At 39.8% G+C, this 13,638-nt stretch overlaps 3 protein-coding genes and 1 long non-coding RNA gene across 4 annotated transcripts; 2 read left to right on the top strand and 2 right to left on the bottom strand.

The window, feature by feature from the left end:
* On the top strand, positions 204-1,491 carry LOC109708741 (putative UPF0481 protein At3g02645). Its single transcript, XM_020230560.1, has one exon. It carries the CDS (start codon positions 236-238, stop codon positions 1,457-1,459), a length of 1,224 nt encoding a protein of 407 aa, XP_020086149.1. The 5' UTR covers positions 204-235; the 3' UTR covers positions 1,460-1,491.
* On the bottom strand, positions 3,506-4,600 carry LOC109708742. Its single transcript, XM_020230561.1, has one exon. The coding sequence runs from the start codon at positions 4,598-4,600 to the stop codon at positions 3,506-3,508; it is 1,095 nt and encodes a 364-aa protein (XP_020086150.1).
* LOC109708477 lies at positions 7,656-9,214 on the top strand. Its single transcript, XR_002215749.1, has 2 exons — positions 7,656-8,593; positions 8,832-9,214. It is a non-coding gene; the product is annotated as an uncharacterized LOC109708477 (long non-coding RNA).
* On the bottom strand, positions 10,168-13,517 carry LOC109709538 (probable ADP-ribosylation factor GTPase-activating protein AGD11). The gene is made up of 9 exons (XM_020231820.1): positions 13,339-13,517; positions 13,076-13,188; positions 12,395-12,488; positions 11,895-11,970; positions 11,640-11,803; positions 11,349-11,550; positions 11,148-11,264; positions 10,945-11,040; positions 10,168-10,759 (listed from the first exon to the last, which is right to left on the bottom strand). The coding sequence occupies exons 2-9, from the start codon at positions 13,116-13,118 to the stop codon at positions 10,478-10,480; spliced, it is 1,074 nt and encodes a 357-aa protein (XP_020087409.1). The 5' UTR covers positions 13,119-13,188; positions 13,339-13,517; the 3' UTR covers positions 10,168-10,477.

Consider the following 13,638-nt stretch of genomic DNA (forward strand, 5'->3'; position numbering starts at 1 on the left):
GGAAAAAGGCGAACTTACGTTCACTCCTCTTCCCTTTGCTAGTCACGTCCCATGCACTCTTAAACTCCACATCTATCACAACTCCTTCAGGGGCCACACCATCTGCTACCGGAGACTGTCCAGATCAGAGAAGATGACGGCGCCGGTGGCGGAGATCACCGCATCCAATTCTGGGTCGAAAAATATGGTGGCTCCGCGCAGCCTCCCGTTGAGCAAGTCCGAATGGCTGATCGAGATGCCGAACTTGAACAGGTCGCGCAGCCAGCCTTTGATCCAGAGAGTTCCGGATCTCCTCCGCAAGAATAAGAAGCACGCGGAGATGTTCGACCCGGTGGTTGTCGCCATCGGCCCCTACCACCACGACAAGGCCCATCTGGCCATGGAGTATCACAAGAAGGTGGCCGCCGCTGCGTTCGCGACACTGGACACAGGGGCATTCTACGATAAGGTCATTGAAATTGTTGGAAAATGCAGGGACTGCTACGACGACCGCATGCTCCCGACGATGAGCGACGAGAAATTTGCGAGCATGCTGTTCTTCGACGGTTGCTTTGTACTACAATTCATCGATCAGTTCGTGAAGAACAAGCTGGAGGATTTCACGGTGAGCACGCACCTGCAAGGGTTCGTATTGCGGGACATATTCTTGCTGGAGAACCAGCTCCCGTACCTCCTCCTTGAGAAGTTGATGGAGTTGAAGAGCGTGGACATCGACAGGTTCCTGGATCACGTTGCGGACACGCAAGGCCAGTGGCAGAAGATGGAGAAAGAAAACAGCAGTAAGAGCATCGACGGCCCGCACCGGCACCTCCTGGCGCGGCTGCGGATGCGGCAGCTGGGGCCGGGGGACCAGACCCCGCAGCTGGGGTGGGGGAGCAGCTGGCAGTCGTTCCGGTCGGCCAAGGAGCTAATCGAGAGCGGCATCAAGCTCCGGTGGGGGAAGACCAGCTTCCTCCACGATGTCAAGTTCACGCCGTGCCTTGTCTGGGCGGAGCTGTCGCTGCCGCGGATCGTCGTCGACGACCTGACGCGATCGCGGCTGCTGAACATGATCGCGCTGGAGATGTGCAGCGGCGCAGGCGGCGATTACGGGATCACGTCGTTCGTGTGGTTTCTGGATCTGCTGATCGACCACGCCGACGACGTTAAGGAGCTGCGCCAGGCAAGGGTGCTGCTGAACGCGCTGGGGAGCGATGAGCAGGTGGCGGAGCTGTTCAACGAGATCGCGACGGACCTCGTGCCGGACCAGCAGGCCTACGGCGGCGTGATGAACAACATCAACGCGTACTACGGGAACACGGTGAGGGTTTCGATCTACAGGATGGTGCACACGCACTTTGGCAGCCCGTGGTCGGCCATCGCCTTCCTTGCGGCGTTCGTGCTTCTGGTGCTCACCGTGGTGCAGACCATCTTCTCAGTGATACAGACTCACTACACAGTCCACCCACCTTCCAAGTAGCAAATTATATATAGGGTGGGAGGGGGCTGAGGCGTCTCTCTTCGCTTAATTTAATTTGCCTCTTTCTCCGACCGTCGCATGCATGCCACTGTCTGAAGAAAAAAAGTAAAATAAAAATGCTCAGGATTATACTGGACTGGATGTGTTTGTTGTGTTGCAGAGTTTCGTGTTTGCTTAAAATAATATATATTGGCTTGGCCATATTGGCCTGTGTGAGGGTTTGCAGCGTGGAAGTGTGTGGTTTGTACTGAAATTTGCTTCGGTGTGATTGATTTCAGTTATTTTGTGTGAAGTTGATTTATTTCATACTCACTATTCTATACCACTGTTAAAGCGTGAGCTTTATTTTTATTTTTTTTTAAAATGTATCTGTTAATTTACTTCTAATTTTATCCTCCTAATATGTTGAATTTCTGTAATGTATCTCGATTCTCCCAATATTTCGAAAGTATACTAACTAACTTTTTTTTCACCTGTAATTTTTTGATATTTGAAACGACGTAATGTAACATATACTTATTTTTCTAACATGTGCAGAGTTACTATACTTTCGAAAATATAAAGAAGATAGCATTGGTCCTCTTAAGATTTAGTAGTCACTCTAGAAAAATAATATTAATATAAGGGCTAAAAATAGTGAAAGAGTTAATTCAAGAATTGAAAAGTCGAAAACATCAATTTTTTTATACTTCTGAAAGCACCGTAATCGGACTCTCCTAATATTTCAAATTTATACTAACTAATTAATAACTCTTACAACCGTAATTATCTGTTCTCACCGTTCTCTTTCTTCCTCTCTCTTTAAATCTTAATGCTCTATAAACATTTTAGTGCATCCTTGAAAAATACCTTGGTAAGCATGGATCTGGAAATAAGGATTCCGAGTAAAACAACATGTCAAAAATTAAACACTCTTGGAATTTTTTTTAAACTGTTTAACTTCATGACGCGGAAAACTTAAATTATCGAAGCTGCTGAGAAGCATCTTCTCTTTGGCTCAATAGAATGCTAAGGGACAAGCATGATCTAAATTTTAATTATACTGAGGTAATCTCCGGTTGATCGAGCTTGAGTAGATATGGAGAATATCAAGCTTATTCGCTCTAGAGGGATACTAAGCAAGGTATGGTTATATATATATATATATATATATATATATATAGAACTAGACTACTATACTATTAATAGTACCAAGTCACTGGTGCTACCAAGTTTTTGGCCATTGGATTAAGAGATATGCGGTTAGGATGATGTGGGCCCTCTAGGGTTGAGTGGGTGGTTGGTTGAATAGTATGATCTAACGGGTGAAAATGATCACAAGGGTAGATCTAATGGTATGTATGTCCTGAGATATATATATATTGAAGGTTACTGTATGTATAATAATACATATATATGCAGAGAAGTGTAGACTTTAGAGACATTATCTTCGAAACCACTATGCAGCCCACATGGCCATTAAAACCTCCACAAAGACAAATTAAAAACTCAAGAAAGAACAGGAAAAACATCTTAAGCAAAATTAGTGAAGAGGAGATAAATTTTGATAATAGCAGGGGAATGATAAGTGGTCAAAGTTCTTTTCTGCTGGCTTATAAATGCTTTTATTGATGTCAGTGAAATTAAATGGTATGTTGGTTCGCATATGCTGCTATTCTTCAAATTTCTGCTTATTTTGGCACTTTCAAATTTGAGAATGATGAAGAGTATTAAAACTTTAAGTGTCGTGATGCGAAATAATTTGAAATACTTGCCAGCACAATATAACACGATGTATGTTTTACTGTATTAATATGTGTCATTTATAAAAATACTTACACAAGCCTTACAGTTCTGATGTATGTCATTTACAAAAATATTTGCGTATCAATACAGTACCTTTCTATAAAATAAATATTTTTCTGATACTCACATATTCTAATTACTAATTACTAATTACATAATTTTTAATCAAATATTTTACATTTAATTAATATAAAAACTTGTAAATTTCTATAAAAAAATTGAGCTGCCAATAACAAAAATGTAGCTAGTGGCGGGATAAAATTAAACAAATAGTACGGACGAACTTGGTACAAACAAACACATGCAGTTTGTATCGCAGTATAGACGGTCTGCACCACGCTGAGCTCCAGAAGCGCGACCGCCGCGAGGAAGGCGATGGCCCACCAGGGACTGCCCGAAACGCCTGTGCAGCATCCTGTAGATCGAAACCCTAGCCTTGAACGTATAGTAACTGTTGATGGACTGCGTCACGGTGCTGTAGGCCTGCTGGTCGGGGACGAGGTCTGTCGCGATCTCGTCGAACATCTCCACGACCTGCTCATCGCTCCCCAGCGCGTTCAGCAGCACCCCGGCCTGGCGCAGCTCCTTAACGTCGTCGGCGTGGTCGATCAGCAGATCCAGAAACCACACCAACGACGTGATCCCATAGTCGCCGCCTGCGGTGCTGCACATCTCCAGCGCGATCATGTTCAGCAGCCGCGATCGCGTGAGGTCGTCGATGACAATCCGCGGCAGCGACAGCTTCCCCCAGACGAGGCACGGCGTGAACTTGACATCGTGGAGGAAGCTGGTCTTCTCCCACCGGAGCTTGATGCCGCTCTCGATTAACCCCTTGGCCGACCGGAACGACTGCCAGTTGCTCCCCCACGCCAGCTGTGGGGTCTGGTCCCCCGGCCCCAGCTGCCGCATCCGCAGTCGCGCCAGGAGGTGCTCGTGCTCCCCGTCAATGCTCTTACTGCTGTTTTCTTTCTCCATCTTCTGCCACTGGCCTTGCGTGTCCGCGACTTGATCCACGAACTTGTCGATATCCACGCTCTTCGCCTCCATCAACTTTTCGAGGAGGCAGTACGGGAGCTGGTTCTCCCGCAAGAACATGTCCCGCAAGATGAACCCCTGCAGGTGCGCGCTCACCGTGAAATCCTTCATGTCGTTCTTCACAGCCTGATCGATGAATTGTAGTATAAAGCAACCGTCGATGAACAGCATGCGTGTGAATTCATCTTTGCTCATCAGCGGGAGCGAGCCCCCGTTGTAGCAGTCCCTGCATTCTCCAACAATTTCAACGACCTTGTTGAAGAATGCGCGCGCGTTCGGTTTCATGAACGCTACGGCGGCCTTCTTCGTGTGGTCCTCCATGGCCAACAGATGCGGCTCGCCGCGGTGGTAGGGCCGATGGCGACGACTACTGGGTCGAACATATTTGTGTGCTTCTTGCTCCCGCAGAGGAGAGCAGGCACTGGCCCGATCCGAGACCGCGCTGCGCCGAGTTCCCTCTGCTTTTTCTCGCTCTCCAACGTCATGTCGATCAGCCACCGGGGGTACTGGTCGCTCCGCTGTTGCTCGGCATCGAATCAGGTGCCGCAGCTAGCGTTGGCGATGAAGATTTCTGACCCGGCCATGTCGGGATGATCAAAATGATATATAGTTGGTATAATAGGAGATAATGAGATGGGATTATAGTGTTGTTCAATAAGAATTAGGAGATAGTGATATGGAATTAGTGTTGTTTAATGGTAATTATTCTTGGCTCAAATATTGGGAAGAATTTGAAGTATATTGGCTTTACTCTGTATGTAAGATTGGAATAAGCGATGATTACTGGTTATCATTTAGGGTGCGTTTGGTTCGAGTTATCCTGGCAGGATTACAGGCAATCCTGTCAGGATAACTGTGTTTGGTTAATCCGCTATATAATCTAGTCGTTAATGTAACATTACAAATCGAGCAGGATTACATCGAAAATATTAACGGGAGGGGGGTCGTGTATCTTGCATTACTGAAACCCGTTAATACTACATATTATGTAAAATGACAAATTTACCCTCCAACAACCCAAAATCTAATTAACAGCATTATTTTCATCTCTCTCTCGCCGTCCCCTGGCCCTCTCTCTCGCACGCCGCTTTCTCTCGCTCTCTCTCGACGTCTCTCTCTCTCTCTCTCTCTCTCGCACGAACACCTATCATCTTCTATTGCGTCGTCCTCCCAAGTAATCATCACGATCTCCTTCCCTCTATTCGTCATTTCCGTAAAAAATAATATTCAAATGACCACAACAAGGATAATTTTGGAAAAAACTATACTTTTATGTCAGAATTACTAAATTTTATAAACTGAACAAAACATATTAATGCTATAAATACTGTAATCTAGTATTATATTACTATATTAAACCAAACGCTCTAATGCAACATTAATAGTAATCTCACGCCGAAATCCAAAATACCTGGATACATCGAGATACTTTGTAATATTACATATATAACTCGAACCAAACGGGCCCTTCAGGATTTAATATTTAATTATGTTGTTCAAATTAAATTTAATTATAATTTTTAGGATTTAATCATATCATTTAAGGGTTAATAATAATATTGTCATCTCATGAACAATTTTAGCTTAGTGGCTAGTGCAGGATTTTTGGACAGTCCCTTTAAATTTAATTATAATTATGCTGTCCAAAAATCCAACTACAAGCAACCAAATGGTCCCTTTATGCTTTTAGCTTATTGGCTTATGTCATTCTTATCAACCTAATAATGTCCTTGCATCTCGTTTGGGCCAAACCAATTCCACTCTAATTTGATCGAACCTTTAAGCCGAGTAGGCGAGTTCAGGTTGATTGATTTATCGGTCAAGCCATCTATGCGTAATTATTTGTCCTATATACTGCATGCTATAATTTTTCCCTTATATTATTTCTATAGATTATTAATATATTAAAAAGTACACTAGACACATTAAATTAAAGGTATGTATGAGTTCTTTATATCCATAGTAGCATAGCAGTTTTTTTTAAAAAACTAACGGTTTAATTAACTAAATACATATACTGCGTTAAATGCAATACAAATTAAGCCTCCAAAATCACTCCTCATCTGATCATAAAATAGGTGCGTTCTCGACATACATTGTTGCCCACTCAAACCACCAACTTTTATCTGATGCAAGTGCCATTGCTAACAGAAAACATCATTTTTTATTGTCAAATATTTCAGATTTACGGAGATTCAGCTGATAATATTTTTTTTCTGATAGTAATTATTAATATGCTAGAAAACTTTGATCACTTCTATTAACTTGCACGTAAATAATATAAATTTTGTTTCCATTGATTCACAAAAACAATATTCACTATTTTCGCGTCAACTATTTTCTAATATTAAAAATTCTTTTAAAAAAATCTTTAAAATTTTAAATTAAAAAAGTGTAAGCTGCATTATTTTTTTTAAGACGTACAATTAGTATTTTTTATTTTTTTTTATTTGTCCGCTTCCAACCGGGCATGTGTTACTGTGTCAATTGTCCGACTCTGAAGTCAGAACTGTATCTCATGAAACAAAACTGTGCTTAAATAAATAAATAAACAAGAGGACAATAGTCTGTTCTCCTGATCCTTTGGTTAGCCTGCTGTCGAAACTTTCGTCTTCCTAAACAGAAACACCTTCTTGCATTAGGGTTTTGGGTGGGACACCTCAGATGCTAATCGAATTCGACAAAAGAAGCCTTTTTTAAAGGATTGGCCTCTCTTCCTCTCTTCAAAGTAATCTTCTTCTTCTTATTCTTTTTTTTTTTTTTTTTTTTTTTTTTTTTTTTTTTTTTTTTTTTTTTTTTTTTTTTTTTTTTGTGAATGTTGATTTGTTGATCTGCTTTTTGTGTGTGAGCTGATTAGCATAAAAGCATAAGAAAATCTAACTGTTGTGCGCATTAAGGTGTTTCTTTTTTCCCTTCAATTCATCAATTGTGATTTCGCTAGAGCTTTTTTTGTGAACTGGGTCTTTGCCTGATCCTTCTGGTTGATCTATTCCATCCAAAACAAAGATGCCCTTTTTGGCCGATCTGAGAGGTATTTTCGTAATTCAATGATCTGGGCTTTGTTCGCCCCTCTGTTTTGCAATCTCTAACCCCAAAACCTTTGTAAAGAAATAAAAAAATTTGGGGAGGTGCTGTTGATTCATTATCGGTAATAATCTTGTTTCACAGAGGAGAAAGAGGTACCCAATTGGCGAAAGCTTTAATGGCGATGCCGTGGGGGTTGACGATTCATCTGATGAAGATGGTATGGATGGTGTTGCATGGGTGGGTCTCTTCTTGTTTGATTGTTGCTGATGAAATCGCCCGCGCCATCAGAAGGGGCGACATCGGGCCGCTACCCGTAGGCTAACTGTTTCAAGTATTTATTGAGGTGTTTACCTATCCTCACTTAATTATGAGTTCTCTCTTTTTGCTTTTGAATATTGAAATATCTATATAATTGGAGGAGTTATGTTTTGATTTGTTTGCATTTGGGAAATATATTGTTGGTCTCTATGTTACCATCTCACACTTCTCGTGTTTATTCTCATAATAAAGGTGTTGTAGTTTTCCTTTATCAGTTGTTTCATATAGAATGGTGGGTAATCATGAAGGTTACATGAATTGAATTGAATGATCTCATTCATTTTGTGAATATGTGATTGTATGCTGATAACTTTGTCCTCACTCTTGTCAATTTGTCTGTAGTTTCATGGTACTTGTAGATAAGCTAATGTGATAAAAAAGGAGGAGATTCATGTTCTGTTTGGGTGGAGAAAATAGGAGGCGATTGAGGATATTAATGGTCAAATTAGATTAGAAGTATTTGTTTGCGAGATAAAAATTAGTGCACGAGATTCCAAATATAGCTTTATCATTATGATGTTTTAAACATATTAGGGATTTGGTGAAAAATTATGAAGTTTGAAATCCAATGAAGATACACTCCTTTGCATGTACAAGCCCCAGGATGGCCTGTAAATAATGTTGTGTAATGTTCAAATTAATCAATATTACATATAGTGCTAACGTGTTGTGGTCCTTTTTAATTTCGTGAAAATTGATCTAAATGTTTCTCTTTCGCCAATTGTTGCCGTGACAAAATCATGAGCAGTAATGAGAGCAGCACCATAACACCTAATATCAATGATAGTAAGCATTGCCTAGTAATTGATAATGATGTCTTACCATTGGCCATATGCGAGCTGGTGGAGCAAAGAAGAAAATCATGATGCAGAGGCATGCCTGCTGTCATAGCTTTATAATATTCTCAAGTCTTTGTATTCAGAGGCGGTTGAAAAATGATTGGAATTATGGGCTCTACTCAATTTGTAGGTTGGTAACCCTATGTTCGTTTATACATTGCACTAATTATTCAAGGTAATGATTAAGAAGGCCAATTAAAAGCTCACCCCTTTGAGTCTAGAGAATAAACTCTTATAAAAGAAGTGGTTTTCACATTATGTATATTGTTTTTTTCTCCGCTGATGAAACTTGCAGTATTCAGACGTTCTTGGCATAAACTTTCAGATTTGCTGCTGTAATATGAAGTAACAAATTTTGTTCTGTGCAGGGCTAACAGAGATAAGAACACCATTTTGTTGAATGTGGAGACTTACAAAGATACAGATTGCCGAAGAGCAACAAACTTCTGCACTAAATTTCGAAGAAAGTGATCCATAGAAATTTCTAGCATATGGAGTTAGTCTGATAGTCAGTTGCTTTCCAACAAAGTTGGCGAGTAGGGATGCTGATAAATCGAGTTGGCACTATGCATCTATTGAAGTTCCCTTCCTTTTTCTTTTTCCGATTGTGGATGTATGTGGTAAATAAGACACTATCTGTGAATGCCATTCCTATGATCTTTGTTTTAAGCGTACTTTTTGTATAAGATATTGGCGCGAAGATGTTGATTAATTGATTCTGTGCTGTGAAAGAGACTGCTGGTTCCAAATATTTCCTGCTTTGTTCCAGCTGTGTTCAAAACTATCTCATCTAAAACACAAACCACTGAAACTATATTTTCTCTGTGAGAAGCTTGATGGAAAGGCTTTTAAAATCTTTTTCCATTTGAGTTTTTTGTTTCTCTTTTTTTTGACTATTTTTCGATAATGCACGAATCATAAGCATTGAAGCTTTGGAGGTATACATTATGTAAACTTAAAAAATCATGAGACTTTGTTTACCAATCTCAATAGAACATCAACAAGACAAGTGTTTTTCTTTGCAGTTACTAGTTGAATGTTTTGTACCTACTAAGATAGCTGTTACATTTTTTTTTCCCAGGAAAATTTCCATAAAATTTGGACAATGTAGTAGAAACCCAATTAGGAGTTTCATATGTTTACCTTAATACCTTATTAACATACCTCACAAAGAACACGCAAATTCTCAAATTATGGTAGATATGTAAATGTTGATTTGGTATTTTCTGCTATCAAAATGAGACAACAATTGCAGAAGATATTTAAGATCTAATAGATATGATATATTTTCTATTTTTCCTATATCTGCAGCTAGAGTACACAGCTTCTTGCCAAATAGAAGACCAAACAATCCTGTGTGTAAGATTCCAAAATCCTCTTATAAAACCCCTATTTGTAGTGTTTGAGTTGTTGAATAGCCAATCTTGATAGAAGTACATGTAGGGAATATCTGCCACCTAGAGCTTATAAAGCACAATTCCAAAGGGGCGTCCAACCTTATGCAACTGGATTAAGCAACACACTTCAAAGATTAAAATATAATGGAAGGACACATTATGCTTTATACTTTTGAGGAATTTCAAGTTTCCTTGTGCATAAAGTTCTCTGAACTCGCTATTCACAATGCGTATCCTAATCCGCTGTCGTTCGATCGAGCATGCAACATCAAGAACTTAGTATTGCTCACTGAAGCAAAAACAGAAATTTCTAGTTGTCATCATCATCATCATCATCATGCTCTATCTAAAACTTCATTTTTCCTATTACATCATAGATACTGACAGATATGTTCCATCCATGATCACATGATAAGAAGTAACAAAGTTCTTCAACCATTTCATCAATTCTAAGAGGGCACCACCTATGCCGATTCATGAGTGCAAACCACAGAGGAAAAGGTTAAGAATAATTCACATAACACTTCTTTCTTTCTTTTGGCACATATTAATGTCTATCATCTACCACCATAAACAAAGTGTTCCTTCTACAGTAGGAACCTCCAACTTTCTAAAGATTATTGGCTGAGAGGGACGCATTCGAGTTCAATCTCCAACACTCCACGCTCGACGTTCTGAAGCTTGAGGGTGATCTCCTGCTTCACCTTGCCGTCAACGAGAGAGATAATGCTGTCCTTGACCAGCGTGTTGTCATCAGTCGCCATCCATTTCCCGAGCTGCATCGAGTCTGCAATGGACGAATTCTCGTAGGCTTTGGCTGCTGCAACGAGGGGCTGGATGTCTATCTCAGCCTCCCCCATGCGGTCGTCCGTCGAGAATGTGTCCTTGTCATATACTTGCTGTTGTCGAGAGACAAACAGGCTTTAATTTGCTTAGAATGTATGCAGTAAAAATGCTCATTACATGAACATCAGAAAGTGAGCAAATTACATGATCAAACTGATGAATTTCTATGAGGAACATGTGTTTCTTGGTGCTTGGTGAAAACATCTTTCGATCTCTTTGAAATCAAAATACAACTTACCAGCTTGAGCAGCGGGATAGGATCTGGGATGGATAACATTAGCCTTTCGTTCCATACAGGATTCAAGTTGCTCTTTATCACCCGGGTTTTCATTGACTGCAACAATAAAAATGGCTCAAGAAAACCCCGAAACATTTCATCGCCAGAAATTCATAATAAGTCAGCATAATAAACACTTGATTTTGATTCCATAGTTTGCTTACCTGGTGTCCTAGATTTAGGATAACGTAAGGATCGCTGGTCACCATATCACGAACAGCTAAATTTGTTCCTCTAATGACATTAACCTTTATTAAGCCGACGAATTCTACCATGCCCATCTGCAAATTTGAAACTAACACAATCGAAACTATCTGTCTAATGGAAAACAGCATGTTATCTGAGTTGATTTATACAGATCGTACCGTTTTCTTTACTGCTTTATGCTCTGACTCCTTTTTTCTCCAACTATTTCTAAAAGCGTGACCTAGGCCGTGACGAATTCCCGTGTGTTGCTTCTCATAGTGTTTATTACTGGAACCGTTGTTGTGCGTGCTGAAACTCAGAGATGCTGCAGATGAATTCTGTACATTGGAGTTCAAAAATTGCTGCAGCTCATATTTCCTCCTGAAAATCCAAGAAATAGAATGAATTCTTCAAACATTTCAAAAATTGAATATACAATAGAACAAATGCATCACCTCGCCGTATCGTACCTAATAAAATCGGAGCGTTCCTCTATCGAAGAATCCGGTAGTGGCTTTTTAAAGTTTTCAGGCAAAAAAGCCTCATATCTCATGTTCACAGCAGAGTTACCACCCGCGTCGGCTAAAGAATCGACCTGTTCGTTTGTCCATTCGTCAAGCTTCACAGAGAGTACCTGAAGCAGAATCAGATGATTTCATTTACAGTTACATTAATTATACGCATCCTATAATTACTCTGTCGATACATCAAGAACAGTCTGGTACCTTTGTTATATGTACCCCAAGGCTTCTATGGACTCCGGAACACTTGATGCAAATAAACACTCCAATACTCAATGACCTGAACAAATCGTAATTCGGTTCCCGTAAAGAGGAAGACGTATCGGAACTAAAAATAACTAGGAGAGAAATTAATGCGTATCTTCAAGCTAAAAGCAAATAATCTGTAAATATAATTGATGCTAGAAACCTACTCGCAAGCTCGTGGTTCTTATGTATAATAACTGCAGAACATGAGTATTGATATCAATAAAATGCGAAAACCTATTTAGCTCTTGTCCTGTCAAAATGTTGGCTACATTATCAATTACACAACACCAGAATCCTTTGCCTTTAAAAGAAAAGAAAAAAAAAATCTCAATCTGACAACAGCCAGGCAAAGACAACTGAAAGATAAACAAAACATATGAGTTGAAGTCTACAGCACTACAAATCCATGGGAAAATGGTAAGATTTAGAACAAATGTTCGGATTTTGATACTTACACCCATTTCGGATCTGGAGAGCCACAATCGGCGCAAAATCGATTAGCCGGTTGATTCAACAGATTCTCCAGCCTCTCCAGTGGATTACAGGAACCTGCAAATTGCGGCGATGCTTAATAATATCAGGAACAAAACATGAAGCATCAAGAAAAGACTAGTTGCTGCATCAATGCGTACTGTATCTATCACAATTTAGAAGTTATTAGCTTAACAAATTAAAGATTTAGTAGATGTCACGGATTTCTCCAGAGTAATTCCTTTTCCAACCTTTCCAGCAGACGAAGTTAAAGCCAAACTACAATGCTGCAAGTTTAGTAACATCTGATTTTTGTTTCAGAAAAAATGTACTTATCATAATTAGTTGAGCTAAGGTGACTATGTTGTACATATCAGATCAATTTCCCAACATGGACTGTACCAAATACATTGATAACTATTTAAATCTACAATGGTTTACTCATTTAAACTATTAATCTTCCACAGTAGATTAAGATTCTCATATTCTTATGCAGAAGCACCCACAAAAGTTAAAAAGACCTAAAAATTCCACCCACCAAGTGATTCTCGACCACCACCACAAAATAATTCCTCTCTCTTTCCCTTTTTCCATGCTTATTCTTAGCATCAATTCAGATAAAATTATACCAATAAATATTTTAAACGAAAACAGAAATAATTAACCTGGGAGATAGCAGGGATCATGAATTTCGTGTTGCGTAGTCATTTACATACTCTTCTTTCACAGATCACGCAGATCTGCTTCTGATGACAACTAATTCCATTTGTTTCCACCCCTGAAAAACAAAAACAAAAAGAAAAAAGAAAAAGAAAAACGAATAAGCATATGCATTTATGCCCCTTCTCAATTAATCAATTAACTAACGTTGCGTTTAGATTGATGTAATACACAAATAAACGATTGAAAAAATATAACGACATATTACCTCTTTTTGAAGTGTGAGAACGGTTTTTTCAGCTGCGATGGAGATTGTGATCATCCATGCGATTACATTCACACACCCTTTTCTTAAACAATATTTCGTTGAAAATGGGAGGAAAAAAAAAAAAAAGAAGTGAAATTTGTTTTAAAAAGACAAAAGCAAGCAAGAGAAAGGCAGAATCAGCTTTTGATGAATGGTTGGTGGCTGCGGATAAAACCAATGGTTCCTCTTGGCTTGGGAACAAACATAATTGTTGCCTGGACCGGGTGCGCCACGTCATTCGTAGACCTGGTGCACCAGCGG

Source organism: Ananas comosus, linkage group 4 (genome assembly GCF_001540865.1).
Source record: "Ananas comosus cultivar F153 linkage group 4, ASM154086v1, whole genome shotgun sequence".
NCBI classification, from domain to species: Eukaryota; Viridiplantae; Streptophyta; class Magnoliopsida; order Poales; family Bromeliaceae; genus Ananas; species Ananas comosus.